The sequence below is a fragment of the Falco rusticolus genome, chromosome 6 (genome assembly GCF_015220075.1).
Source record: "Falco rusticolus isolate bFalRus1 chromosome 6, bFalRus1.pri, whole genome shotgun sequence".
NCBI lineage: Eukaryota > Metazoa > Chordata > Aves > Falconiformes > Falconidae > Falco > Falco rusticolus.
Genome location: NC_051192.1, coordinates 1,907,694 through 1,935,631, shown reverse-complemented (window position 1 = coordinate 1,935,631; position 27,938 = coordinate 1,907,694). Strand labels below are relative to the sequence as shown.

General features: G+C 43.6%; 1 protein-coding gene across 7 annotated transcripts in view; it reads left to right on the top strand.

The window, feature by feature from the left end:
• Positions 1-25,582, top strand: part of PELI1 (pellino E3 ubiquitin protein ligase 1) — a 47,037-nt gene extending 21,455 nt beyond the window's left edge. For 6 of the 7 annotated variants that reach the window (XM_037391585.1, XM_037391586.1, XM_037391584.1 and 3 more), the window contains 6 exons: positions 16,370-16,514; positions 17,576-17,705; positions 19,271-19,372; positions 21,382-21,579; positions 21,694-21,882; positions 22,845-25,582. In XM_037391585.1, coding sequence (XP_037247482.1) covers positions 16,444-16,514; positions 17,576-17,705; positions 19,271-19,372; positions 21,382-21,579; positions 21,694-21,882; positions 22,845-23,411 — 1,257 coding nt within the window. In that variant the 5' untranslated portion in view covers positions 16,370-16,443 and the 3' untranslated portion in view covers positions 23,412-25,582. Of the gene's footprint in view, positions 1-5,632; positions 5,823-16,369; positions 16,515-17,575; positions 17,706-19,270; positions 19,373-21,381; positions 21,580-21,693; positions 21,883-22,844 lie in introns of those variants that run through there. The other variant, XM_037391588.1, reaches the window with a different exon arrangement.
• Positions 25,583-27,938: the final 2,356 nt, after the last annotated feature.

Here is a 27,938-nt window from a genome sequence, read left to right as displayed (position 1 = left end):
CAGGTTCAGCTAGTTCTGCTAGAAGGTACCCTGAAAGTTTTGCAAGCAGGAAAACTACATCTTGGATATTAATTCAAATTGGGCTTCCCTTTCTTTATGTAGGGGAAGCCACAATACCTGAAGCTCAGTGAATCTGAGTTTTGCTCTTCAAAGAACACAGAACTACAGCTAAAAAGTTCTTTGAGGAAGTGCTTGTGCATAGCCTAGGCTAAGTGAACTTGCAGATACAGTATTTGACTTGCAGAGTTTTCAAGATCCAGAAATGTTCCTGGAGAACTTTAAAATAAAAAAAAAGTCACAATAGCTGTTTCCAGGTACCTGAGAAACTCAAGTTTACTCTCTTGGAAAGAAGCCTGGTGCAAGTACATCTGTGTCTTTCTGTCTTAGCGGGTGGTTTACATCGGTTTGACCTTTTGGGAAATTAGTGTGTTTTCTTCAGAATGCCTTCCCTATCATCCTTTCAGTCTTAGTTTTTTTAGGAATCCAGCATGTCTGATGCTTCAGGCCATTCTTGAAAGCCAGGTGAAGGACCATCTTACGAGCAGCTCAGTTCCTAAATGTCTGTCTTGGGTAATGATTGCTGTGAATAAGAGTGTTGTAGTGTCAGTGTCGAACTGCTTATTGGGACACATTTGTTTTGTGAAGCTGTTGTAAAATACAGGGTATGCTGTAGGTCTCACTTTCAAGTGTTTAATCAGCCCGAACAATCTTTGGTGTGGCTACAGCAAGCTCACTGCAGTAATTTTTGCCAATTGTTTTATTTTAAGCAAATGTTGAATCAAACAGTCATAGGAAGGCTGTGAACAAATGCGAAGCTCCAGACTGGTCTGCAGGACTGCTTGTCGGCTGCAGTTGTCCAGTGTTCAGAACGCCTTTCCTGTCTCCTGAGGGAATGCGTGTCTTGACAGGCCATTTCATACATAAAGCTTCCAGTCTGCTGCAGTAATAGCTTGATATCTGGGAAGCCAACTCCTGCTTTGAGCAGGCGGTTGGACTAAATGACCTCCTGAATTATCCTCTGATTCTGTGAAGCCCCTTATGAAGAAAGGAGTTGGCTCAGCCTCTTGGAAACGTGTTAAGCATGTAAGTCAGCAGTCCTGCTGTCCTGTAGGTTATTTCTTTATTCCTGCCTGAGGTTCCTTCAACTCATAGTAAGGTTAGTGGTGAAATATGTTCTCAGTCCAAGGATCAGAAATCTTGCATGCACTTTTCATGATGGGATCTCTCCCCTAGGAGGCTGAAAATAGTTGGTACAGTGCTAAAAACCATGTGTGCCTACTAAACCAGAGATGAAACTAGAGACAGAGGGCCTGGGTTTTTTCAGTTTGGCTTTTTTCAGTCTGTAGGGTGGGATATGCATTGATGGTAACATGCTGTCCTTGAGTAGAAGGGCCTCCCTGGTGTACCTGAGGAGCAGGCACACAAAGATCTAAGGGTGGAATAAGACTTTGTAAGAAATGCTCATTAGGTTTGATGGCAAAGTATGACTCGTTGTGGGAAATGCCTCTCTGCAGCGTGGTGATTTGTTGCCTGTCTGTAACTAGGCTACTGCAGCTTCAGTGACGAATTGCTCCACAGTTGCCTAAGGATCACCATGGTTGTTGGATGACAGACATTTTAGACTTGGCAAATCCCTTTGAAGGAGAATTTGCTGTCCCTTAAGAGCTTGAGATTCTACTTAGATCTTTTTGTCAGCTGTCCTGCAAATCTAATTAGCCTCTCCTACCCCTTCCAGAAGTGGTCAATGTGGAAGAGTTCATAAAGTACCATCTACTCTTCATGTTACAGAAACTTGAGATGCAGAAAAGTGTTATACTCTGAAAGCTGTAGCTATAACAATGGGCCTTTGTTTGCTCAGCCCTTACGAGCATTTTCTTACTTCTTGCAACAAGGCAGCACACAGTAGTGCAGGGGATTAGGTCATTTCCTTCCCTCCTCCTCTTCCTGCAGATTTGATTAACGTTTCTGTTGTATACTCTAAATAGCATGTTCTTGGCTTCAGGCAGCTCACCCCCTGCCCCCAGTCTCCTTAAAACACTGTAGTAAGACTTCATTAACTGTATAACATAGGAACTCCTTGCACAGAGATTACGTGTGACATAGCAGAATGAAAGACTAATGGGGCTGGGAAGCCAGTAAACTTACTTCCTTTCTTCCTCCCCTGTGCACCTGGGGTTAGACTTCTGGGAACCCCCTAACAGTGTTAATGCTTTGTAGCACATCAAATGTTTGTCTCTTCTGGGTATCGTTGTCTTTGATCAGAGTTCAGCCACTGACTTTGTGGGAAGCAGAGGTAAGGTGGTGTATAGCACATGTTCAGCCTTCGGTACCTTCAGTAGTCAGTGTACAAATAGACTTCCCCTTTGGGATCGTTGACAGATCCTAGTCTTTCTTCTATGGTTTTGCTCTCTTTTCTCAGTGTTTCCTTCAGTCTCTGTTCCTTTGTACCCTGTGTGCAGCCATTTCAAGCACTTACCCTGTGTGGGGTTTTTATCCGCTCCCTGCCTGTTTTGTTAAATAAAATTATCATCAGACATGTTTAAAATGCCTGTCCTGAAATCCAGTAGTAATATACTGATCAGGTTAACTCTGGGGTGAAGAGCTTGCCATTTGGGCTTCTGGGCTGTCTGCACACTAGAGGACATAACGTTTTCCTTTGCCTGTATCTGCAAGACTGTCTTTTTAACTGATACAGCTAGAAATGCATTCCTTTTCAAAGCTCATTTTGAATGTCATGTGAAATCATATAATTATATCAAACTGTACAGCATCTGCTCATGAGTCAGATAGAAGAACATGACGATACAGTCCTTTATTTCTTCAGCAACTTCAAGGAAAGAACCTCCCCTGCAGTTAAGCATCACTTCATGAAATTAGCAGTGATATCTTGGGCTACAGATTTTATTGTTGTAGTCTGGCATGGTCAGCAGCATCTCTGCTCCGGGAAAAATCCAATAGCTTGCCTAGCGACAGTGAGGCATTTGTTTCCAGTCCTCAAGGCAGAGCACAGTTCTTGTGTGGAGTGGGAATCATTCAACCCTCCTCTTAATAAAAGTGAGGGGCAGTGTTGACACAAGAACAGATGAGTAGAGCATGGCTGAGAGTAAACACAGGCAGGGAAACAAGGTGGTTCAAACTCTGTCTAGCAAGGTTCTGAGGCAGCCACGTAGCAGTGAGGCTAGGGGCAAAACAAGCCCTCAAAAAAACGTGCTTTAACATGGGGCACAATTAGCTCCAAAAAGGGCATTATGGGGTGTATTTGCCTGATAGCAGAAGACTGCACTCCAGAATACCCACAGGGTCACTAGTATAAAGGCAGGTGGGATGCAGAGATAAGGACTGTTATCTGCGGGAGGCTGGCTTGGGCCATAGAAGGTATAGCCACCAGCGTTTGTTCACCTGTGGCTTCTTATGGGGCTGCAGCATAAAGTAAATCCATAAGCATATTAACCTGGACGCTGAAGAGTGGCATCTGTAAAATAAGAAAGTAAAGGAGCTCTAGAAGCAAACTAGTCTGAAGTTCTGCTTTTTGGAATGAACACTTTTAAAACAGTACAACTCAAATGTTATGGCTTGTGTGTGAAAAGTAACGCAACCTAGAAGTGGTATCTGTGTGTTAAGTGATACTAATACAGGCCTGGTGTGGTTGTATTTTCTTTTTTAGAAAAAGCAAAAAATAACCAACCACAGGACAGCATTAAAACTGCCAGCCTTGTATAGGCCAGGACAAAGTATAAAATAGTTGAAGGTGGTGGGAGAGATGGGGCTGGGCAACAGTTCCACCCCAGTAAAAAGTGCCGTTTTAAGGTTCTGCAAGTTACCAGTGGAAAAGCTGGCTTAATGTGCCAGTGGCGTGAGGCTGTTGATACTTGGCAGGGGGCAGGGCTCAACTTTAATCTCAAGATGTGGCTTGATGAGGCTGGTTTTACTGATGAGACTGATTCGGAGGGTTCTTATCCCCTCATTTGCATTGGTATAGTGGGTTTACAGAACAAATCCACAAACAGATAAGCAAAATTATTCGAGGTTTTAAAATAGTTGGGGTTTGAGTATTGTTTTGGGTTTTCCCTAAGCCCTTTACCAGTTTAATAATCTGATAGCTGTGATAATGACTACACAGTCTCACATCAGAGTTCAGTAGCATGGTGGTTTTAGTGGCCAAAAGAGTTGGAAACAAGGGACCAGGACCACTTGTACGTTGAAGTTTCTCCAGGTACTTCTCAGTGTTCAGCGGTTGTGGCTTAGTCACTTCTGTGGAGCAATGTGATACCTTTGTGCTTAGTAATCTATGATAGGAGGGGAAAAAAAAAAAGTATCTCGGAGCCTCTGTATAGTTTTGTTACCCAGAATATCCTATGGTAAGGTGTTCTGCAGTTGAGTTTTTCAGGTCAGTGACAAGATCCTCTAACAGGAGGACAGCCTTATGGTATTACTTAGGGAAGGGTGGCTGCGGAGTACAGGTTGAGGAGAGAAAACAGGTATGCATTCGCCTTGTTCTCAGCAATGAAACTGAGTTATGTGGAGTTGCAACTTCTGCTGTGTTACGGCATGATGAACAAAAAGCTGGTTTGACAGTGCTTAGCTTTGAGCACTGCTGAGTAATGCCGCTGCCCTTCCTGCCTTTGCTTTTGCTGGTATGACTGCATGGCCATGCTGTGAGCTGAACTGGGAACCAGATCCAACTGAAAAAAAAAAAAAACCCTCTAAAAACATGGACGGGTCAGGGAAACCATTCCATAAAGTTGCGCTTGCAAAATTGAGGTGGTAAGCCAGGGAAGGAGCAGCAGAAACGGAAGCAGTAGTCACCTGTAGAACTTGGAGGTCTCGGGTGTCAGCCTGCATATGTGCCGCGTGAGCCAGGCTAACGATGCACGTCCTCTTGGCCCACTACAACTGTGATGTAAAACTTGATGTGAAGGTTACGCTGTGTCGTATCATGCTTGCAGCAGCCTCTGAGCATTTGCATGATCAATTCTAAGAGGCAGTAACTTGGAAGCTGCGGTAAGTTGATCACCATTATATGGCTCAGACATTAAAGTTATCCCACCCACTGGCTTGATGCAGTGATTTTGATGTTAGTGGAATAAGAAATGAGCTCAGAACCTGGTCTGGCATGTGCAGGTTTGCCTTTCTGAACGTGCATGCTACAGCAATGAGCTGTTACAGCATTGTTGGCTACGGGAGTCCAGTATACACGGGTGGTGTCTGCAGGTGTGTTGTGTATCCAAATCTAAAACATTAGTGAAAATAGGGATAGCGATGCCTGAAGAGTTTCTGCTGGCTTAACTCTCACTGTATTAAGAAATCACTTTTTGTGTGGGAGGTGAGGAAAGCTATCGGGGCTAATAAATGATGATTTTAAAAAATAAATAAATAAAAAGGTATAGCATGCATGGGTACAGTTATGTAAGAAAAGTGGAGAAGGAAATAGATCAGCGTTTCTCAAAGAACCTCAGCCGCAGATCTGCTGGGGAATTGGGCTGCAGGATCATTCTCATCACACCCTCTGCTTCCTTTTTTCCTTTTTGGGGCCAGAGATGGATGAATTTATAGAGCTGCAAGGAGGATGCAGGCTCTGACTCCAGCCAATGGTGCGTGGCACAGCGGTGTTTACCTAGCTTACGCAAGGCAGAGCCAGCCCCTCTTCAGTCAGAAGGCACTACCCACAGCTTAAGTAAAAGCACACAGAGCAGAGGCACTCAGTCTAGCAGTTGCTGAGGGTTTAAAGGAGTTGGTGGATTTCAGCTGGTTTTAAACAAGATCGAAGGGGTGGGTTTTTCTTCTCTACTGTGTAGAAATACTGAAAGGACAAAAAGATACTGGTAAGTGCTCTGCATGCTGTCGTTTTTTCCTTTCTGGTGTTGTATTGTTGCAGTCTCTTACAAAAGCCTCCTCAGTTGCAGTGTTTTTGAGTGAGAAGCTAAAAGATAGTTCAGTGATATGGTCGAAAGGGAATCTGAGAACAGGCAGTGTTTGTGGGCTGCTCTTCCACCTAAAATAGGAAGAGACGTTCAAAGTGCATAGTATAATAAAGGCTTCTTGTTTGTAAGAAGTGTCAGTTGCTTCTCATTTTTAGGGTGCAAGAGCAAGATGCCTAGAAACTGTCATTGTTAATGAACAAAATCATACTGAGGGGAGTTTTTCACAGAGCTGTTAAGTGTTGTCTAAACCAAGAAAAGTAATGTATTTGTAATAGGAACTCCTGTTTTTGCAAGTTTCTGTAATATGCTATGTGAACAGGCTTTGGTGTGATACAAACGCCTATTTAGCTGATACTTTGGTACATGAACTGCCTCATCAGGAGTTCAGAGGCTCATAAAAAGCAAAATGGTAATGTTCAGATCAGTAGAACAAGAAGTCGTTGTGGTTTTCTGTGAGCACAGGGTCCTCGACCGTGTATTCTGGTTGAGGTGCACCAGACAGTAGGTCTCCCTGGGCTCAGACATCAAAGCGTAAAAAGCTCCATCTATTTGTGTATCTGCTCTTTGAAAAATAAAATGCCTCTGTTTTGGTATAAACCCTTAATCTGTATAGGGAAGTTGTGCTTCTGTCACCAACTTGCAGTGAAAGTTGGGGCTGCTTATTTTTAAAGTAATACTGTGTAATTTGCTTGAAGGCAGTAAAGACAGTGATTTTAAAGGATCCGACTGCAGAGTTCTCTGTATCAGAACTGCACTTTTGCCACATTGTGCCAGTATTCTACAGAGTTTGTTGTTTTCCTGCTTACACCTTTGCAAGGCACTCCCTGAAGATAAAATAGGTAGTGCTTTACTAGCATGCCTCTGTCATATTGTTTTGTGGCTTCATACTTTACAGGCTATATAAATAATCTTCATTTGATAATCTGAGTATGAAATCAAAACTGTCCCTTTTAACAAAACAGTTTGTAGGAACAGCTGAAGTGCATGTACAGCCAAAATTTCATGTAGAAAGCTGCAAATTAATCTTAAGTAGCTTGTGTGAATAACTTTCACAGGTAGTTCAGCTGATGGAGCAAGTAGAACCTGTAGAGTTTGGCCCTCGTGCTGCAGGGGTGTTCAGCAGTGGAGCTTTGCCTCGTGCAAGGTTGTGTGCATTGGTACTGGTATACCCAAAAGCTGACGTGGAGGACATGGGTGGTAAGGGGGTGTAGACTGCATGTAAATGTAGCGGTTTAACTGGTGAAGAACTTTCAGCTAATTAAGGTTACAGATAATATTGCAGTGACAGCTTTAAAATAGACACCTTGTGCTAAAAGACAAATGTTTTCAGCTTCCCACACGCAGCCTGAATTACATCATTTATAACCTGTAGGAGGCTATCGTGGTTTCCTCAGGGGAGGATCAGCTGTTACTTTTTGTAGCTGAAAAAAATGCTGGATTTTATCTTTTCCAGGGGAGTATTTTCAGAATTGATATTTGTCAGTCTGTTGGAGTGGATGATTAGCAGTTACATGAATCTTACAGGTTTAGTACGCCCAGCCACGTTCTCATCCCATCGATGGCAGTTCAGAATAACAGGCCTGAAGTTAGCAGAGGTCTGATTGAAATCAGGCTCCTGTGCTTAGATGTTATTTTCCATCTTCTGAATAGGAATGCTATTTTTGAGTACTGTCACAAAGTGCAGATTTTTCTATAGGTGCCTATAATAGAAGTCTTGTTCTGAACCACTTCCCTTGTTCATTGAACAAGGTTGCCTGTCCTTACAGCGCTGTTCCTGACTTCCCTAAAATTGCTGAGAACTACTCAGACTTGCTACTGCGGCTGGAACAGAACTTGAAGGAGCACACTGGATGCCAATTCAACTAAATCTGCTGTTTCTTAGACTGGAAAGATAGGTGTAGCCTTGGTGCAAAGCAGTAGGTCTGCCCTTGTGTATCAAGTTAATGCTTCTTTTAAAGTGTCTACATGCAACATGCTTTTTGTGTGTTTGTGCTGTGACTCTTGTATGACTTGTTTCCTGGATGATGAGCCTACTACTGGCAGATGTCTGTGATAAAAAGATGCTTTTATTCTGTTCATGAGCATGAAAACCTCCTCTACTGAGATTTTACAGATGTTCGCAAGGCGCAGCAGCAGATAGTTGTTTGCATTGTTTTATGCTTGGTGTCCTGTGCAGGAGAGACTGCTCATTTCAGAGCTTGGCTTTGTCTTATTTTCACTGCTTTCATATCATAAGACACTTGTCTGTGTATAGTGGATGACTAAGCTTATTCAGAGGTTATAAAATAAAAGGTGAAAAGTATAGACAAAGGAAAGAGTAAGCCACACAAAAGCAAAAGGCTGGACTGATTTTCCACACTGTCAAGGCTTTTTTTTGTTTTGGTGCTGAAAAACTCCGTTTTCTGGAAAGGAGAAAATTAATTAACTGTCCTTAGAAAGGTAAAGTAGGGCTACTATCTAAAGTGCTAATGCAATTTGAATACGTAACAGCTGCATTACTATACCTTTCCTGTGCGTATGTAGTGAAGGATGCAAGCTGGAGACAGAATCTGGCTAATCTCACAAGTGGAAGATAAAATCTGCTGAATTTACAGTTCTGAGTATGTGTGTGAAGGAAACGTGAAGGTGTTTGTAACTGGAAACTGGGAGAACTATGGTTGACAAACACACTCTTCTGCATGCTCTTTGACCCAGGTGATTGCTTCTAGTAAAAACTATTTTACTAAAAGTTTCCAGAAAGATTGCTAGGAAAAACAGTTAAGGGAGAGTAACTTTCCAGTAGTGATTTAACCATCATGTAGAAGAAAGTGATTTCTCAATCTTTGTCTCAGCTTTCAGAAATGTAGTGATGCAAGCAGCTGATTCCCTGTTGCTCGCATCAGTGGAGATCAGCAGTAACATCATTGATATTGTTTGTGAAATGTGGCAACCTGGACTTCACAGGGACTCGTAATCAAACAAGAAGTCGGTCTGCCTGGAATTACTTTTTTTTCCCCCTTCTCTGCCATTACTTACTGCCTTTTCCTTCTTCCATGCTTGCAGATACCTTCACCTTGAGAAACTAATATTCCTCATGGATCCTTTTTGTCTCTTGGTGACTTTAACTTTGATACTCTGGTCCTTTAAATCTGGAAGTCAAGATTTTGCCTTTGAAGGGATGAGGTGTAACCGTAGACTAGAATATGCAGCACTGAAATACTGTGCATGCATTCAGAGGAGCTTGGTTCCTGATCTTGCAGTCATGAGATTGTCTAATAGAAATCAGAGTGCTAAAGAGCATGTATAAATGGATTTTGGCAAACTCGGGTCCTACTTGTGTCTTGTCAGGTAACTGCACTATTCAGCGTGAATTCTTTGTTTGAAGAACAGTGCGCGGATTTAAATCCAAATAAAGCTATAGACAGTAATGTGTAAATCTCAGGAGGATTAAGATAAACTTTGTTTCATTGGTAATGGAGTTGCTCATTATTTACGTCTAACTGATCAAGAGTGCACCGATAAAATTGCGTTTGGCTTCCCAAAAGTAATTATTCCTACAACAGTTTAGGTTGTGAAGTTGTCTGGTCCAGTCCCCCTTCTCAGAGGCGGACTGAACTGCCTTAAATCAGGTTGTTCAGGGCCATGTGCAGCTGAGGTTTAAATATCTCCAAGGCTGGAGATCCCGCAGCCTCTCTGGATTGTTTTTTGTCCCCTAATAGCTGATCAGGATTTTCTGTGGTGCAGCTTGTTTGTTGACTCTTGTCCTGTCACTGCATATCTGTCATAAGGACTGGGTTCTATCTTGTCTGTATGCCCCCTAATTTAGCACAGAATTGCTGAGGGAAGAGCTGGATATGAGAATTGCAAGGATAGTAAATGGAGAGCTACAAATAGCAAATTGTATAAAAATAAAAACATCAGTAGAGACAAGCAGTCTTGTGCTTTATTTCTAAAAGCCAATAAAAATTTCCGAACCTTAGAATATGAAGATGTAGAACATAAAGAAGATAATATTACAAATGGGGGGAAATCCAATTTTTGCATCTGAGTCAGCATATTTTTATTTTAATATACTCATTGACAGAGGACTTCTTTTTATACTGTGAAAGTGGTTTTTTTCATGCAGTATTTTAGAAAAGGGCTAGTCTGGCACTAGCTACAGTTGCTAGCAGCCTATAATGCTGGCTCTGTGTTTAGAAAATGATGGTAATTTATTACAAAGAGACTTTTATTTTAGTATTTTTAGCTCACAGCAGAGTGTTTAATGAATCTCAGCTTGGGCTCATTGAATTTATGTTCTCCCCTCCCCCTGTCCCATTTTAACCATTAAGATACTGCCGCTATTGCTGCAGTTCCAAAAGCTGCACTTGGTCTACTAAATAGCACACTTATTCATGAGGTGCTGTGCCTTAGTGCAAACAAGATCTGAAGACTTTCTGCAGAAGCCACCAAAGGCTAGTTGTGTAGAAGTCTCATGACCAGAAAGGGCAGCTGAATGATTGAGACTGGCTGGTAAGCTGGAGCTGATAGTTCAAAACCAACCAAAATTGGTTATATCTCTGCCCCCCCACCCCCCCCCACCCCACCCCGAAAATGGCATGTTCAGTGAAAATGGGCAGGCTCTTAAACTCTTTAACTACTCTGAAGCATGGGTTGTGAGGCGGTCTTCCCAGAAAAGTCTGCCTCTAGATTCAGACTGGTGTGTGAATGTGACAGGAGAGACTACGATGATACAGCTTTTCCTTCTGCTTGAACATAATCAGAAATCTGTGTCTTGCTTTCTGCCATAGCAATCCTTGCCCTCTGTGACTCAAATACTGAAGAGCAAGAAGGCTTGTAAGAAACTGGATTTCCATTCCTAAAACAAACTTTAAATACTTTTTTCAGTTTAGATGTCATCTCTTTCCTGTCCCTCAAAACAGTTGCACATGACAGTATTGCACAACTTACCTTCATTGAGCTTTCCCCTGCCTCTAGAGGAACCAGTGTTAAGAATAAAAAGGTAATACCTGTTCAGGGGTAGTTCCTGTCCTAGTTTCCTATTTTTGTGACTGAAAGATGCTAACTGGTACCCGTTGTGGTTTTGTGCTAACTGTAAATGGTCGTACTCACCTCTTGCCCAACCAAGTAATGCCTTTCTAAAGCAAGTTTTTTCTGTGTGCAAGTGGCTTTACTCACAAAATCTTTTTAAATTTTATAAAACAGGACTGTGTACAGTTAGAGTTTTTCAGGGTTTGGTCTCTTCTCTGTAGCAGAAGCAGAGATCTCAATGTGAAAATGTGTTGCTGCCAGTTCTATGATTTTTGGAAAAATGTTCATAGAATCACAGAGTAGTTTGGGTTGGAGGGGACCTTAAAGATCATCTAGTTCCACCACCCCCAGTCCATAGGCTGGGACACCTTCCACAAGACCGCCAGGTTGCTCAGAGCCCTGTCCAGCCTGGCCCTGAACACTTCAAGGAATGGGGGTGTCCACAGCTTCTCTGGGCAGCCTGTTCCAGTGCCTCACCACCCTCACATATAAATCTATCCTCTTTTAGCTTAAAGCCATTCCCCCTCATCCTATCATGATGTGCCCTTCTAAAAAAATCTCTCTCCAGCTTTCTTGTCAGCCCCTTTAGGCACCCCCAGAGCCTCCTCTTCTCCAGGCTGAACCAACCCAACTCTCTCAGCCTGCACAGGAGAGGTGCTTCATTGATCAATCTTCATGGCCCTCCTCAGCTTGCTGCAACAGGTCCGTGTCCTTCTTACGCTGGGGACCCCAGAGCTGGATGTTGGATGGGGTGGAATCTTGTAATTGACACCTTGTTCCTCATCAATGCTGAAAGTTCTTGGAGGAGTTTAGAAAAGTCTGTTGCTCAGAGCCTATTCCGATGAAGCCTGTTCCACCAGTGTATGGAGATGCTGCTGCAAAAACCAGTAAAAACCTAATCTGTGCATATTTTGGTCAGTCAAGTCACTTCCCTAGTGGTATATGGCACCTCAGGGCCAAGTTGTCTTTAATGTATTTAATTAGCCTTTCCTAACGCTTCCAAGAAGTGTCCTGTGTAGGAATAAAAACTGGTCAGGTTGTACTACAAGAGAAGGCTTGTTCTGTAAGTTAGTGGATCCTTCCTCTCAACTCAGGAGCACTCCCTCCCATAAGTTCAAAATGCTTTATCCAGCTTTAAATGGTCTGTAAGCCTGCTCTGCTTCTGGGGTGGAGATGTTATCCCATGGCCTATTAGACTCATCTCCAGTGTAGCAACACTGGAGTTTTATTTGCAGATGTCAGATTTCACTTGGACTAGTCTTCAGGACTTCACTGGAAGAATATAATTAATCTTTCTTATTTCTGGGGAAATAAGTAAAGTCTTCTTTTTGGGTACAGTGCATCAGGCAGATCATACCGGGTGAGAAGTAGTGTCCATGTTGCACTGATTATTTTTTTTAGGGGTGTTGAATTTTGTATGTGCTTGAGTTGAAATTAACTAGGTGTTAGTAGTTGTGAAAGTGGTGTGTGCTGCTCATAAAGGTTCCAAGATGTATTTTAAAAAAAGATCAAGTTCAAACATTCAAGCCATGCTTTGGAAAATGTACAAGCAAGCCGTTCTATGAACGATAGCTCTAGTTTTCTAACTCGTAAGCCTTCCTTAAGTCAAAGAAGTGGGTTTCCATCATATGTGCTGGTCCCAAAATAAACTTCGCTGGATTTCTTTAAATGTGAGACAAAAAAGGTATTAAGGGGGAGCTGAGTGTTAGATGTTGGACACTTTTATACAAAGATTTTCTGGTTAACTTCTTGCATTGCTGAAGTCTGTCACTTGGAACTGCCGTCCCCTTTTATGGTTTCTGCTCAGTTGTCTCTTAAGAGGAGGTTACTGGCCACCTGTTCAGGTTACTTTTTAAAGTCAAGTCTCCTTTAACTGTAATTACTTTTAATGAGGCTCAGAAGCTGACTTTGTGGCTGGAGATGTATTTGGTAGCTTTCCATGAAATTGTTCATATGGGCAAACGGAAGAGAAGTTAGACCAAACCTTTTCTTGTACTAATGGGGAAAGTTAAAGTTATTTCTAGCACTTGCCTTCCCACCTTCTCTAAGTGAATGGAGTAGCGCTGTAGCAACCACCGTAGAGTTGGGTGGATACTATTAAAATCTTCTTTTACCTTGTCATGGTATTTACTAGTCCTGTGCTATTTCCCAACGGGCGGTGCTGTAGATTTCACAGTGGTATTTTTTCCGCGTTGTTAAATGTCAGTCCAAAGGACAACCATTATGTATTCTAGCAAAGAAATGTGAAGCCTTGCATGCAAAATGCAACGGCAGAGATAAGAGTTGAATGTGGAGAAGACTGAATTGCAGAGGAGAGGCTCCTGGGGCGATCAGTATTCAAGCATAAAATAGGTTAATCATTTGGGGAGGCGATTAAAACCCGAGGAGCTGTTTTGAGAAGACAATATATAAATAACTACAATGCTAGATTATAAAGCAAAACAAGAAATTATGACCTTGATAGTAAAGATACTTTATAGAAAATATTTTTATATCTTTATTTTTATATACAGATAAGTACTTCAGATTTATACTCAGTTCTTAAGTAGAAGGACTTCAGAAAGGTGATGTGGCTGGAGAACCAAGCACTATTAAACTCCTAAGAGCTATATAGTTGTCCTGGTTCGGGTGGGATAGAGTTAATTTTCTTCCTAGTAGTTGCTTCCTAGGAGTGCTGTGTTTTTTGATTTGGTATGAGAATAATGTCGATAACACACTGATGTTTCAGTTGTTGCTAAGTATTGTGTACAGCGAATGAAGGACTTTCCAGGTTCCCATGCTCTGCCAACAAGGAGGTGCACCAGAAGCTGGTAGGGAGCAGAGCCAGGATAGCTAACCCGAGCTAGCCAAAGGGCTACTCCATACCACGGAGCATCATGCTCGGTGTATGAACTGGGGGGAGCTGGCTGGGAGGCATGGGTTGCTGCTTGGGGGCGGGCTGGGCATCCAGCCTGTGGGTACTGAGCAATTGTATTGTGCATCACTTGTCTGTACTAGGTTTTATTTCTCTCTCTTTTTGTTGTCTCCCTTTTCATTATTATTACTACTAGTATTTTAATACTTTAATTCAGTTATTAAACTGGTCTTGTCTCAACCCACGGGTTTTACCTTGTTTTCCTGATGCTCCTCCCCATCCTGCTGGGGCTGGGGGGAGCAGTGAGTGAGTGGCTGCATGGTACTTACTTGCTGGCTGGGGTTAACCCATGACGACAGCTCAGTATCAATGTCAGTAAACCACCCCTGCAGTGTTTTCAAAGGCATGTGGTTTGAGAGAATTGCTGGTGTGGTGCTCCAAGGCATAGGGTTGTAATCCCAGGTGGCTACAGCAAATGTGAAAATTGTGAACACAGTTAATGTTGTTGTTAACCTTGTTATTAACTGTCTATCAAATGGGACAATCTCCACTTTGATGTGTGATGATAGGAGTTCAAGGTCAGATTTGCATATAAGTTGGCTTTAAATTCTTCATTTTAGAATTCTAGAGGCAAAATCTTGAGCCCCACCTATAACACTAAGTACCTTCACAATCCCAGTGAAGTTACTGCTACATGTGGGTCAGCAAACTAGAAATGCTTCAGAGCAACCCACACTGCTTTGCTCTCTTCTGTGCCGCTGTTGCTGTTCCTGTGTGACAGATGGGGACTGCTGCATCAGTAAAAGGCACTTTCTGCACCAGCTAAATGATGGATATCCTAAGGCGTGAAGCAGGGTAGCTGGGCTGCCTGGTGAAAACGTGCAGTGCCTCCTATGCAACAAAAACATGTTGGTGTAACTGTCATGTAGACGGGACAGACACTTCAAGGTAAATGTTGCGCAGATCAGGTTTGCTACAATGCGCTCACACATCTAGCGGTGGAGTCAGGATACTGTTGTGATAATGCTACATGTGTGCTAACCACAGCCTTCAGTTAACTTCTTTCAAGCATTATGAAATCCACAGTACCCAGACGTGAGAGTAAAAGAGAAGAGATTTGGAAAATAATGAGAAATGAAAGGAAACAGTAAGGTTTTGCTTTAGCCTCCTGATTGTGTTCATAAGGCATCACAGAAAAAGTTTGTAGGACAGCAAGATGTCCTTGCACATATCTGGGAGGGTCTCACACAGATATGTGGGGTAGCATGTAAGAAAGCGTGAAGGAGCACACAGAGTTTTCAGAGAGCACTGTGAGCTGATTGCAGGTGGGGATGAACACATTTATGCTGAGTAAGAAATAGGTATATTGAGAAGAGACTGTGAAGCTAAGCTTCTCTGTGAAGAAGCAGAGAGGACTGGGAGAGGGTAGCCCTCAGGCTGGTAAAGGGATCTTTGCATCAGCTTCTGAACGAATGTGAGCAGGGCATCAAGCCCTGCCACATCCTTTTCTCTGTTGTTAGGACGTAAGATGGGGGTGTATCACATCTGCACGGTGATGTCTCTTCTGCTAATATCTACGGTCTGGTTGAGGCAGAAGAAAATGGGGATAGAGCATTGTAGTTGTGATCAGTTGATGACAGGATTGAAGAAGTACATGAGCCAATACATGTATTTGCACAGAAGGCAGCATGTTAACCACCAGTACTAAAACAGCTTAATAGCCTTTTGAGTTGATATGAAAACTTCCCTGGAAGGACCAAGGGAATGTTCTTATTTCTGTTAAAGAAAGCCTCCAACAAGCTACCATCAGCTTTATTCTTTATCGAGCATGTGCTCTGCTGGGTAGGCTTTCTCTGCAGGATGGTCAGAGGTGGGTTGGATAGGTCAGAGGTGTCTGGAAATGTTACTAATGAGAAGCTGTAAAAAACATCAGTGTGAACTGTTCCTCAAAGCAGAAGTATGAAAAATTGCACTTCAAGAGATGGTTCTCATTAACAGTTATGTGGGAAGCCCTTGGGAAATGTTCGGACAGCTGTTTGTGTCATTTGTGTCTGGTTAAACATGAGAGATGACAATGCACACCCCAAACTTGTAGGGTAGACTCAACATCAAATTGTCATACAACTTCTATCTGCAAATCCAGATATTTCTTGGAAAGCTGAGCTAGATGCTTTCCAAGAAAACTTACTTCGAGCTGATGAACTGCTCTTGCTTTGGGTTTTGTTTTTTTTTTGAAATTTAATCCCTATCAGGCTCTACTTGATAGTTGAACCGAACATACTAAATGAAGCTATATACCATTTATCCTAAAAACTAGCATGAAGGAAAACAACTGTAGCTGTTTTATCAAGGCCATACTGGAATTTGCTAAATGCACTTGTGGTTTTCTTGTAATCTGGTAGTTCTTCCAGGCAATTCAACCATAATTGATGTGGTTTTATATGTATGTTCTTAAAATTATTTCAGGCAAGACCAAAATACGGAACACAAAATATTGTACTGATCATATCAGATGTGCAGGTTTGTGTAATTGTTGGATTTGAGTCTTTTTTTCTTACACTTAATTTTATCTTTGTTTTTACAGGAAATAATGAAAAAAGTGTGCCACAACTCTTGATCAGAGACCTGAAGTTTGAGAAGAAGTCATTAGCTAAGCTCATGTTTTCTCCTGATCAAGAAAATCATCCATCAAAAGCACCAGTGAAATATGGTGAATTGATTGTATTAGGGTAAGTGCTTGTGTCTTGGTTGGAAGGGAGAATGAAGGTGGAACTTCAGGGTGCACTTAAAGCAGACAGAATGCAAGTTGCTGTGAGATGGTCCCACAACCTACCGCTTGAACTTCCTCTTTTGCATTCTGTCTGGGGAGTGTGCAGCTGAACAGTGAGCTGACCTCATGTAAAGGGGGTGTGGAGGGCAGGCTGCCGTTTTCTGTGGCAGCCAGGCGTTACACATAATGTGATAGATTGCACACTGCGGCACAGCTTTCCATACTTTTTTGTGATGGCATGAGCATGGAGGTAGGGCTCTAAACACTTGAGTAGATGCAAGGTGATTTTCAGCTCTTGCGTTCTTCCCAGGTAAGCGTTTTGTGACACAGGCAGCCAGTTTTGAAGGTTTCCCAGTTGGTTCCAGATTGGGCCCCAAGACATGTGACTAACATGATAATGCGGAAGAGTTCCCTAGGACTTTAAGTAAAATAAAGAGTTCTGTAAGAACATGGTAGCTGACTATAATATCCAAGTGCAAATGGAAGATTTTAATAAAGCAGGTTTGCCGCCTGGCCTGTTTATGTTGATGTGTTCAAAGTGAGAGTCTGAGGGTTTTCCAGCTGATTAAATTGGAGTCTTGGAGGAGCTGTTTCTTACGGGTTTTATTTCAGTCCAAGTTCTCTAAAATACAAGCTCTCCACCAGGGTTGATGAGTTTTTAGTCTTTCATTTCCAGTATGAACACATCATTTAGAGATAAAGCTACAGATATGATCTTACTTGATTTCATGTTTGGGACCTGGGTCTTTTTTGATTGTCAATAGTAGCTTTGAGATTAATCTGGGTAGCATTCCTTGTCCTACAAGCTTTGTCTGTATTTGCTGTGGTTCTGTGGGCATGTTTCAATATTGTGTTTATAAATTCTTGGATTTAAATGTTATTAATTGGAAATCTGTAATTATTAATACCATACAAGAACATTTTTTTGCTTAGAATGAAAGTTCTTGTGGGTCTGTATCTCACCAGAAGCTAAGTCATACGGGAAGATGGACATTGTTCTTTTTCTGTGCTTTTTGATAGGTACAATGGGTCTCTCCCAAATGGAGATAGAGGAAGAAGAAAAAGTAGGTTTGCTTTATTTAAAAGGCCGAAGGCAAATGGGGTGAAACCTAGCACTGTGCATATTGCCTGTACCCCTCAAGCAGCAAAGGTAAGCTTGACTTGTCTGGTTAAGTCTTATTTCGCCTGGTGCAGAAATGTTCAGTGAAGTCAGTGCTGTTATGCTGAGATGAAATGATGTAAAAAGCATGAGGTTCTGGCAGCAAAAAGAATGGTTCATGTTTATCCAAGGTTTTTTGGTACGTGTCAGGGTTAGCAAGCAGCCGTTCAGCAAAATAAATCTGGTGCCCAGTCCTTGCCGTGTCCAGAAAGAAATATGTTTATTTTTGAAACATGAATGTTCAAGGCACAGGCTAGTCATTTAAAACACTTCTTATTTTGTTTTGCTTCCAAACTCACTAGACATCTGTTCTAGACTTCCTGTTTTCGCACTCACTCATGCTTTAGGGCTAACTTTGCTTCACGTGAAGCTGACTCTTAAATGATCCTTTGGCAAAGCTCGGCATGCACTTGCTGCTCCGTCCAATGGGTAGGAGTTCCCCAGGGGTGAGGACAGGTGGTTTTTGCAGGGCATGTTTTACAGAGCCTGTAATCAGTTTCAGAGTTCCCATTAAGAAGCAGTAAAGGCAGGGCTTAGGTCCTGAAGCGAATTGTGTTTCGTGTCGAAACTAACATAGCTAAGGCATTACCCTGAAATACTTCTGTGTTGTTGTTCAGGTGTATCTGCAGTTATGTTCAATAATACGGAGCATTTCCACTAAAACTAACGGAAATTGAGAATGCTCAGTGGTGGTTTAGAGATTGCCAGTGTCAAGATCAGGCCCTTAAACAAATACAGTAGTGTCAAGTGTCTCACCCCTGAATAATTACGAATATTAATTTACACTTAAGAATATTAATTCCCAAATTCTGGGAATGACATCACGTATTCTGAAATCAAAAGCATTTTCCTGACCAAAGTTCTTGTAATAGGATTACATCTATAGGGTATCTGTGAAAAGAACGTTTATTTTTACCAATTCTTTATGGTCTTCAAGTGCTATTTAGAAGCACTTCTAGAAGAATGTTTGTTCAGTTCCTAGCAGGTAGTTGCAGAATGAAGATCTAGACTAACCAACTGAAACCTAGATTACTTTGCTACAGCTTCTGCAACCTGCGCTGAGTTTCTCCATTTTGCCATTTACCAGCACTACTTCTTATGGTTTTTGTCTATGTAATTTATTAATCATCACTGAATTTAGTAGGAGCTCAGATCCTTGTCACTTTGCTGTTGGAGAAGTTCAGGCAGAGAAGGCCATGAAGGTGTTACGTTCAGTTTTAGCCTTTCTGCTCGGTTGTTCTGTTCTTTTGTGTTAAGGCCGTTGTTGCTTTAACATGAAGCTTGACTAATAATAGGTCTCGGTTACACGTATTTTGTTGCAGCATGCGGTGAAGAGACCAGTTTGGTCTGTTGCTGAATCAATCCTGCAGTTTCTTTTAATGGCCAGGACTGGTTTTTGTGAAGTTTAACTACAGGTGTGTCACTAATAACCATCTGCCTTAATGCATTAATTGAGCAGAACAAGAGCCTGGTTATATATGTTGTCTCCTTTTGCTGCTGTATTCATGAGAGTTACTGTTTACTGGTTCAATAATACTTGGCATTCTTTTCCATAGGCAATAAGTAACAAGGACCAACACAGCATATCTTACACTTTGTCTCGGGCCCAGACAGTAGTAGTTGAATATACGCATGACAGCAACACAGATATGTTCCAGGTATGTGAAACAAATGTGATGTATACATGTATTCTCGCTTTTTGGGTAGTTTCTAACAAGATACTTTCTCACGCTTTTTCCCTCAGAGCCAAAAGTTGCCCTGCGACACTTTCTGCACTTTACTATATTCACAGACGTTTTAATTCTGTTCGTTCCCCAGGCCATCACATGAACAAAGCTGTATATCTGTGCATCTGTTAGGCTTGGGCAGAGGTGAAAGTTGGGTTTTTTGTGACTAACACACAAGATTATGGTTTTGACTTTGATTGCTGGTCTGCAACTCACATAACCTGTCTCCTAGTCAGTCCTTGCAAAATGAAGAATAAAGTGCACAGTTCTCCTTTTGCACTTGGAACTTTGCTTCTAGCATTTATGAAGGGATTTGGGATCAGCTAGGTGGAGGCAGGGTAGAAAAAATACATGAAAATACAGGAAAGCTTTTGACGCAACCAATACAAAAAATACCCCTAACATCTTTAAGCAAACCCAGAAATTTCAAGCACTGGGAAATGTGGAGAGAGGAGGCCCAGTTCTGACGTGCTGGCAGTTCAGAGCTACTTTGCTGCGGTTCCTGTATGTATGAGAACGAACCACAAACACATTTGCAGCTGTGGTGTGCGCTTAAATCTTATAATTGTTTCCTGTTTTTCTCAGAAGGAAGGGGTTTGTTTTGGGGTTTTTTGGTGTGCTTTGTTCCTTCTGGTTCCCGGACTGATCTCGCGTTGAATTATTTTTTTGTTGTTGTTGATGTCGTCACTAATTGATGGCAAGGAGTTTTGCTGTCACAGCATTTAGCTGTGATGCCACTGCAGGATCTAAGGAGGTGGGAGGTGTGGGTAAGTGGTGGAGGAAGCTGCTGTGCAACTGCAGATACCTGCAACACGGGGCAAAAGGGCTGTGACGAACTAACTGCAGCATAAGCTATTGTTTGTGTAAGTGTTCTCTCTTCAGGCGTGCTGTGGCGTGTTTGCTGCTCTAAGATCGCCAGTGGCAATCCCTGTGTACTGATGGGTTATCCTGCCTAAGCAGCAGTAGAAAAATACACTCTGACAAAGCAGTTTCAGTCTCATGAAAGCTCTCCAGCCTTCACCAAAAAGCACCTCAGGCTTTTAGGTCTCTTGCCCAGCAGTTGATCAGTCTTAATATAACCAACTATTTTATAAGCTGAGAGCTCTGGAAGTGAGTGAAAAGTAGTAGTGTGTAAGTGGGCCTTAAACCTGGCTATGTGGATGTTTGGGAGAGGGATATAATTTCTCATCATACTTCATAAGGAAAAGGACAAGATGAGTGGACTGGAGGAGCCCTGAAACCCATGTGGTTCTATCAAACCCAGTACACTTGTGTGGGACTGCAAAACTCATTCTTCCACGCAGTCAGAAAAGAAGGCACAGCTACAAGAAAAATGTGATTGTAGTCAGATGTTGTGTTCTGTGCATGTTAATGTAACCCCTCCCCACCACAAATACTTCGTACCTGGTCTTTCCTGACAGATTTGCTATTCCTCAGTGCCCCACTAGAGCAGGAGAGTCAGCTCACATAACCAAATTTTCCTATATCTACACCTCTACCTAGTCTGGCATCGTTCAGAATATTCTGGGCATGCAAAGTGGCTGAATGTCACACTCCTGCCTAACTGCTGTGTGCTGGCTGTGCTGGTGCTGCTGCAGCTGCTCTGGCTGACCTGAACGTAACCTTTCTGATGAGGCGGCCTTCAATGGGAAATTGTCTGGGAATTGACTTAATTATATCACTTTATTTCCCCTTCCTTCAGTAGGCTGTAGTCAGCCTTCAGAATAACTTCGGTCACATGGAGGTGGAATAACTCATCAGTTCAGATTAGGCTTTAGAAACCTAAATTGAGGTTGGTGCAAAAAGGAATGCTTCAAACTGGAATGTCATGGTTTTTTTCTTGATTGCTTTTAAATGTTTTGAGTTTGGATGTTCCTAGACCCAAGTGCAAACTTCTAAACAGTTGTGTGTTTTGTTTTGTTTTTTTAATCCCTTTCCAGATTGGTCGGTCAACGGAGAGTCCTATAGACTTCGTAGTGACAGATACAGTGCCTGGGAGCCAGAGTAATTCGGATACACAGTCTGTGCAGAGCACTATATCAAGGTTTGCCTGCCGGATCATATGTGAACGTAACCCTCCTTTTACAGCAAGAATATATGCTGCAGGATTTGACTCCTCAAAAAACATCTTTCTTGGGGTAAGGGAACTCTTTTCTTTTTCCCCCCAGAGTTCAGTGCCGGCTTATTTTTAAACTGACTCACAGCTCTGCTTCAACCAAATTGGAAGCTTTCATTGATGTAATTTCTCTTAGGAGAAAGCTGCAAAGTGGAAGACGTCAGATGGCCAAATGGATGGACTAACCACCAATGGGGTTCTTGTTATGCATCCTCGAAATGGATTTACAGAGGACTCCAAGCCAGGGGTGTGGAGAGAGATATCCGTGTGCGGGAATGTGTTCAGCCTCCGTGAGACCAGATCAGCTCAGCAGAGGGGGAAAATGGTAAGAGTAGTGCCCGACGTTTTATGCGACCTGTTAAAATGGGTACGGCTGTAGGTGGTCAAGCTTGGGTATAAACAGGGGCTGGGATCGGCCTCATTCAGTGTAGATGTTGCCTCTGTAATTAGTTACACCGATGACTTATATGTCTGTCTTCATACGTGAAGGTGTCTTGCTCAACCTGAATAACTGACAGTTTATCTGCAAACTAGTACTTAATTGCAGATCTAGACTGTTCTCCTGGCTTGAGTTGCCAGTCGACTGTGCTCTTCTGCAAACTGTCAGTCGTGCACATTTTAAACAGTATTTTCTGATTCTCCCTCTTGATTTCATGCTTGTAAGATTTTTTTCCCCAGTTTTTTTAATGGAATAATAAAGAGGAATTACAGTTTTATTGACACATGACTTTATACCTGGATATCCTTTGCTACCTTGGTATTCTGAGTTTTCCTCTTCCTCTCGATGCCAAAGCATTGGGAACATTTCCAGGGGATAATTGTTTTTGATATGACTTGGGATCTCTTAGCAAAAAGAGATTCAACATGAACACTTCAGTAAGTGACACGTTTAGCTGGGAATGCCAACAGCTGACTTTGTTGAGGAGAGGAGAACCATGTGTAAAGGTGTCTTTGAAGAAAACAGTCTAAAAATGTGATGGAGGACTAAAACAAGACTTGTGACATTGGGAGTGCGATAGGGATGGAGTTGAGAGAAGTTGTTAAGGTCAGAGAGGAGCTTTTTGTGCTTTTTTTTTTTAATGGACACAATCTTTTTTAAAAAAAAGGGGGGGGGTGGAAGGGAGGAGTTGATCCTGGGCTCTCCATGGATATCTTGTATGGAACGGTCAGGAGCTGCTTGGAACTTCTTGGCTGTACGTTTGAGGCAGATTAGTGTTATGAAAGTGCATTACGTTACTCTTCAGGTAACCATAGGTGACACCTCTCCTTCCCTTTGTCTGTCCCAAGGTTGAGAACGAAACGAACCAGCTCCAGGATGGCTCTCTGATCGACCTGTGCGGAGCAACGCTGCTGTGGCGCACTGCGGAGGGGCTCTCCCGCACTCCTACTGTCAAGCACCTGGAGGCGCTGAGACAGGAAATAAATGCAGCAAGGCCCCAGTGTCCCGTGGGGTTTAACACCTTGGCATTCCCCAGCATGAAGAGAAAAGATGTTGTAGACGAAAAGCAGCCATGGGTGTATCTGAACTGTGGCCACGTCCACGGCTATCACAACTGGGGAAACAAAGAGGAGAGAGACGGCAAGGATCGCGAGTGTCCCATGTGCCGCTCCGTTGGCCCCTACGTGCCTCTGTGGCTTGGATGTGAAGCGGGATTTTATGTGGATGCAGGACCTCCAACTCACGCGTTCAGCCCGTGTGGACACGTGTGCTCAGAAAAGACAACTGCATATTGGTCCCAAATCCCTCTTCCTCATGGTACTCACACTTTTCACGCAGCCTGTCCGTTCTGTGCGCATCAGCTGGCTGGTGAGCAGGGTTACATCAGACTCATTTTCCAAGGACCTCTCGACTAACACATGTGTTACCAAGGACTGCAGTAAACTGATAAGCTAAGCGATTCTGATTTTTAAACCAACTGTTTTTCGTATTCTCTGGGCTTTGCTGGTTTGCATTAAGATGAAGAATTTTGGGGTTTTTGTTACAACAGCTATATTGCTCTCTATTGAGAAAAGTCTGGAAATGGAAGAAATGGGGGGAGGGGGAAGGGGAAACTGCTTCTTTTTTTTTTTTAGTTAATAATTACTTCTGAAGAGGTGAAGGAAGTGTTGTAGAGTGAACTTCGATGCCTTCCGTTTAATGCTTTCGAATCACATGCCCACAGTGTTTTGAAAGTTGTTTCATTCTTTTTGTACATGGAGGGTAAATAGTTCAAAGAACATTAGTTTACAGCTTGGATGCAAACATTGTAAAATATAACATGTATATTAACTCTTTTCTATTTATCTTTATTATTGAAAATACATAGAATGTTTAGTGAGTAGCATGGTCATAGCGTGTTACATCCAGCAATCGGATGTGTACAGTAGTTCTGGATGGAGAAGGACGTGAGATGGCAATGGTAGAAAAATCTTTTAATCTAAAATACTGAGTTCTTAGAATAGTTAAAATGCTTTTGAACAGAGCTAATGCAGATTACAGTGGCCTAACGGTGTGCTTTTAACCGTGTTGAAAGGTAGCTGAGGAGGACTTCTTAAAATGTCTTCTTGGTAGGACTGTACTTAAGATCTGGTTATGAGGAGAATATTTACCAGACTCTTCGAATATGCAACTTAGTCTAGATTAAGGATTTTTTTCTCCCTTTATGCTAACACATCTCTTTATTTAGCATTAGTGGCATTTGTGAGGGTTTTTCCAATGTTAAACGTTAACGAACCTGAAAGAGGAGGCTCGGTTTGTTCCTTGCTGTTTGGGGGTGGGGGGACACAGGTGGGGAGGGGAGAGGTGGGGGCACCCGTGCCCCCCACATGTGGGGAGTGGGGAGCAATCTGCGTGTGACAGGCTTGTCGGTGGGACGTGCTGCCTGGCGCCTGGGGGCCACGGGCTCCGTGCTCGCCTTCACCTCGGCCGGGCCGCGCGGAGCAGAGCTGGAGCCTGTACCCCAGGGTGCACGCCCGCGCCCTGGCCGCCTGGTGCAGCCTGATGGCAGTCGGCTGGGGGGAGCCCGAGGTGGGTGCGGGCTGCGTGTGTGACACCTGCTCCCTGCTCGTGCTGCCCTGGGCTCCCAGTAACGTCCTCTCTGCTCTCCCCTCTCCACCCTCCTTCTCCCTCTGTATCCACCAGAAAAGGCCAGTGCACTACATCCAGCTTTGCTGCTAACCCACTGTGCTTCATTGCAAATACACAACCGGACCTTTTTAGGATTGAGTTGAGCTTTTTTTTTGGCCAGCTTCATACTTTTTTTGTTTTCCAAAATACGTACTGTATAATTGACAATAGCAAATTTCTGTACTTTATAGCATAGCTTTAATTTTTTCTTGTCAAAGCTGTTCTAAAATTTTCTTGTTTGAGAGACCTATGTTGCTTAGATGTCATGAATTGCGTCAATTGTTTCTCCATTTAAAAAAAAATATATATATTGTTTGGTTCACTCAGGAAATGCATGTGTCAGGAAACCTGTATTATAAGTTCAGTTAGCTGTCATGTACAAGTAACTGCTGTTACTCCCTTTCCATAGAAATATAACTGATTTATACATTTTCCAGATTATATGCATTAAGTAACGAAAGTTATGCAGCAAGAAATCCCTGTATTGTAGTTGTTCTAATCATCTTATTCAAACTATAGTATACTGTAGTTTAATTTTTATTTGCAAATTAATTTATTCAAACTATGTGAGTAAACACTTTTCAAAAATAGAAGTTCTGGGATTGTCTGTTGCTTTGCTTCCAAGAGATGGGACAAGAGGCTGGAGATGGCCCTTCACCATCAGGTGAGGTGTCTGCTCTGCACATGTGGCTTAAGAGCACAAAAAGAAAAGCAACCGTAAAGTTTGTGTTATCCTGGTCCTGGATTGGAATGGTTCCTTTCAGGTGTCGCCTCTCAGTGTGTTCTGTATTTAACTCCACATTCACAAAGGCAAGATTGTTGTTCAAAAGAAGCAGTTAAATGATTTCTTCCCTGAGAAAGTTACAAATAATGGGATGTAAGCAAAAACTCTTGAGTAAATGGCTGGACTATTTGCAAATGTTGAGAGCTCTTGATTCCTTCTTCCACAAAATCAGATTGGTGCTGCTTCTCTGATTGTGATCTCGCTGGCTACGAGGATATGAAATATCAGAAAAGGACACGGTGAAAGCTACAAAGCGGTGTGAGTAACACAAACAGTGAAAACAGGTTGAGAAGGGGAGGGTAGTGGACAGGTGACAGCAGTGCATGGCCCCGTGCTGGAGGCGTGGCTGGGTGCTGCCCCGGTGCCAGTCGTGCAGGTGGGAACATGCACAACTGACACCTGGAGGGGGGAAGAAGAGGTTCATGCCCAACACACAGACCATCATTAAGCCTCTGCCCCATTAAGATGATACATTAGGCTTTCATTATACTTCTTTGCCCCCACCCCCGAAAAAAATACAAAGAAACTCCCCGGGAGAGGGTGCTGCCTTAGCAGAACTGGTGTTTCCCTGGGTACAGTATGCTATGGCAGCCCTCAGGAGCGTGCCCTGTGCGCTCTGCCTGTTGCATGCTTTTCTGGACCCAAGCTGGGCTTAATCCGGTTCTTACAAGGGCAGAATGTGGGCGTTCGAGTGGCTGCGACACGGAAATCCCGCTGTCACGAGCAGGACGGTGGCGGCTGGGTAGTTGGGGAACACTTCCCGTGCGCCGCACAGGCTGACTAGGAGCAGTGGCTGCGGTTCCCTGTCTGAGTTCTGCCTGGGCTTCTGTGCCTTAATGAATAATTTAAATAGAAGGTCTTGTAGTCTCTAAACTGTGAAATGAATGTTGGAGTAAAACGATCCCTTTGAGTGCAGCCAGCTGATGTAAGCGCCCTGCACCTTGAAGCCTTTGCAGCGCTGGGTGGTGACGCGCTGGCATTGGGGCTGTTGACTGTGTGCAGCCGGACCAGCCCCTGCGGACCCACGGCCCGAACCCCCTTTCAGAGGCGTGGAAAGAGGCATCGGCGGTGCCAGCAGCAGAGGGAGAGCGCAGCTCTGCGGGGCTCCCTGCAGGTATGTGGTGCTGGCGGGGGTTGCACGTGGGTGTAAGCGGAGGCCCTTTGGCCCCAAGAGCTCGGGGATGCTGCACGTCGGGGCTGAGCGGGCAGCGTCCCGCTGTCGGCTGGCACGATCGGCCGCGCTGTTCTGCATGGTACCTGGTGAGGTGTGTAATGCAGGTGATTTAATGAGCTAATTTGCTTTTCAGCTGTAGGAAATTGCACGGATTTAAGCCTGGTAAAAGGCAGCAGCTTGGCCCAGCAGCTGGCTCATGAAAGCTTCATTCCCCGAGCAGAAGCGGAGCAGCTGGGCGAGCTGGCTCACCGCAGGGCAGGAGGCTGGCGCTGGGGGCTTGCTGGGGGCTTTCCCCAGGAAGGCCTGGGGAGCCCGGCCGCTTCCCTTTGCTGACTCAGCCGCTGGGTTCCAGCAACACCGCGAGCGTGTGGGATGAGGGTTTCTAATCCCATCCGCGCGAGGCTCGTTACACCCATGGGAACAAGGCTGGTATCCCAGGAGATTTAATGACATAACAAAGTCACTCAAGCAGCCATCCCCTGTTTGGAGGTACTCTGCAAATCCCATAATGACCCTGCTGTGGCATACTTGATCTCTTTCTGAAGAGAAGCTTTCCGGGATGGATTCTAAAAATACAGTTTGAGTTCTGCAATGTAAATCATGACTACAGCTGCCTACCTGCCTGCTGCCTTTCAGACGGGGTTAAGCCTGGCTGCTGTTAAATTAGACCAGGCTTCCTGGTCCCAGCCTGGGCTCCCGCGATCCCTCCTTCCTTTTCTGTAAAAACACCGGCAAAGCTTGTCTAATTCTAGTGCTCAGCTTTTAACACCAGGGTTGTGGTGATCCTGGAAATGCAGCTTCCAAGGTTCTGGTGGCTGTAGGAGATCGCTCATGCACACCTTGTTGTGCATCCTGTGTAAAAGATGTGGGGAAGCATCTTGGTGGGAGCCACGATGGTTGCTGTGACTCGGGGGCCCACACAGGTGGCAGTGAGCCTGTCCCTCCCCTGGTGCCTCTTCCAGGGCAGCAGCAGCAAGAGCTCGGGACCCCATTTTCTTGCAGAGAACAGCCCCGCATCGAGCTGCTGTTTTGGTGCAGTATCCCCTGGTGACAACGATCCCAGTGACACCAGCTGAGCTGGGGAATGTCAGTGGGTGCTACTGCACAAGGAACAGCCATGCTGGGTGGTCCTGCTTGTCCCTCTGGTCCTGCCTCCCTCCTGACAGCAAAAGATTTAAAAGAGCAGGGGAAAAGTTCTTTGATTCCCTCAAGTCGAAGCTGTCGCTGTGGGAGCAGCTGTCCCATCCCGGCCTCGGGGACCGCAGCACTTGGAGTGGGACCGGTGGTTTTGGGCACGTCAGAGGCTGTGCATCAGTA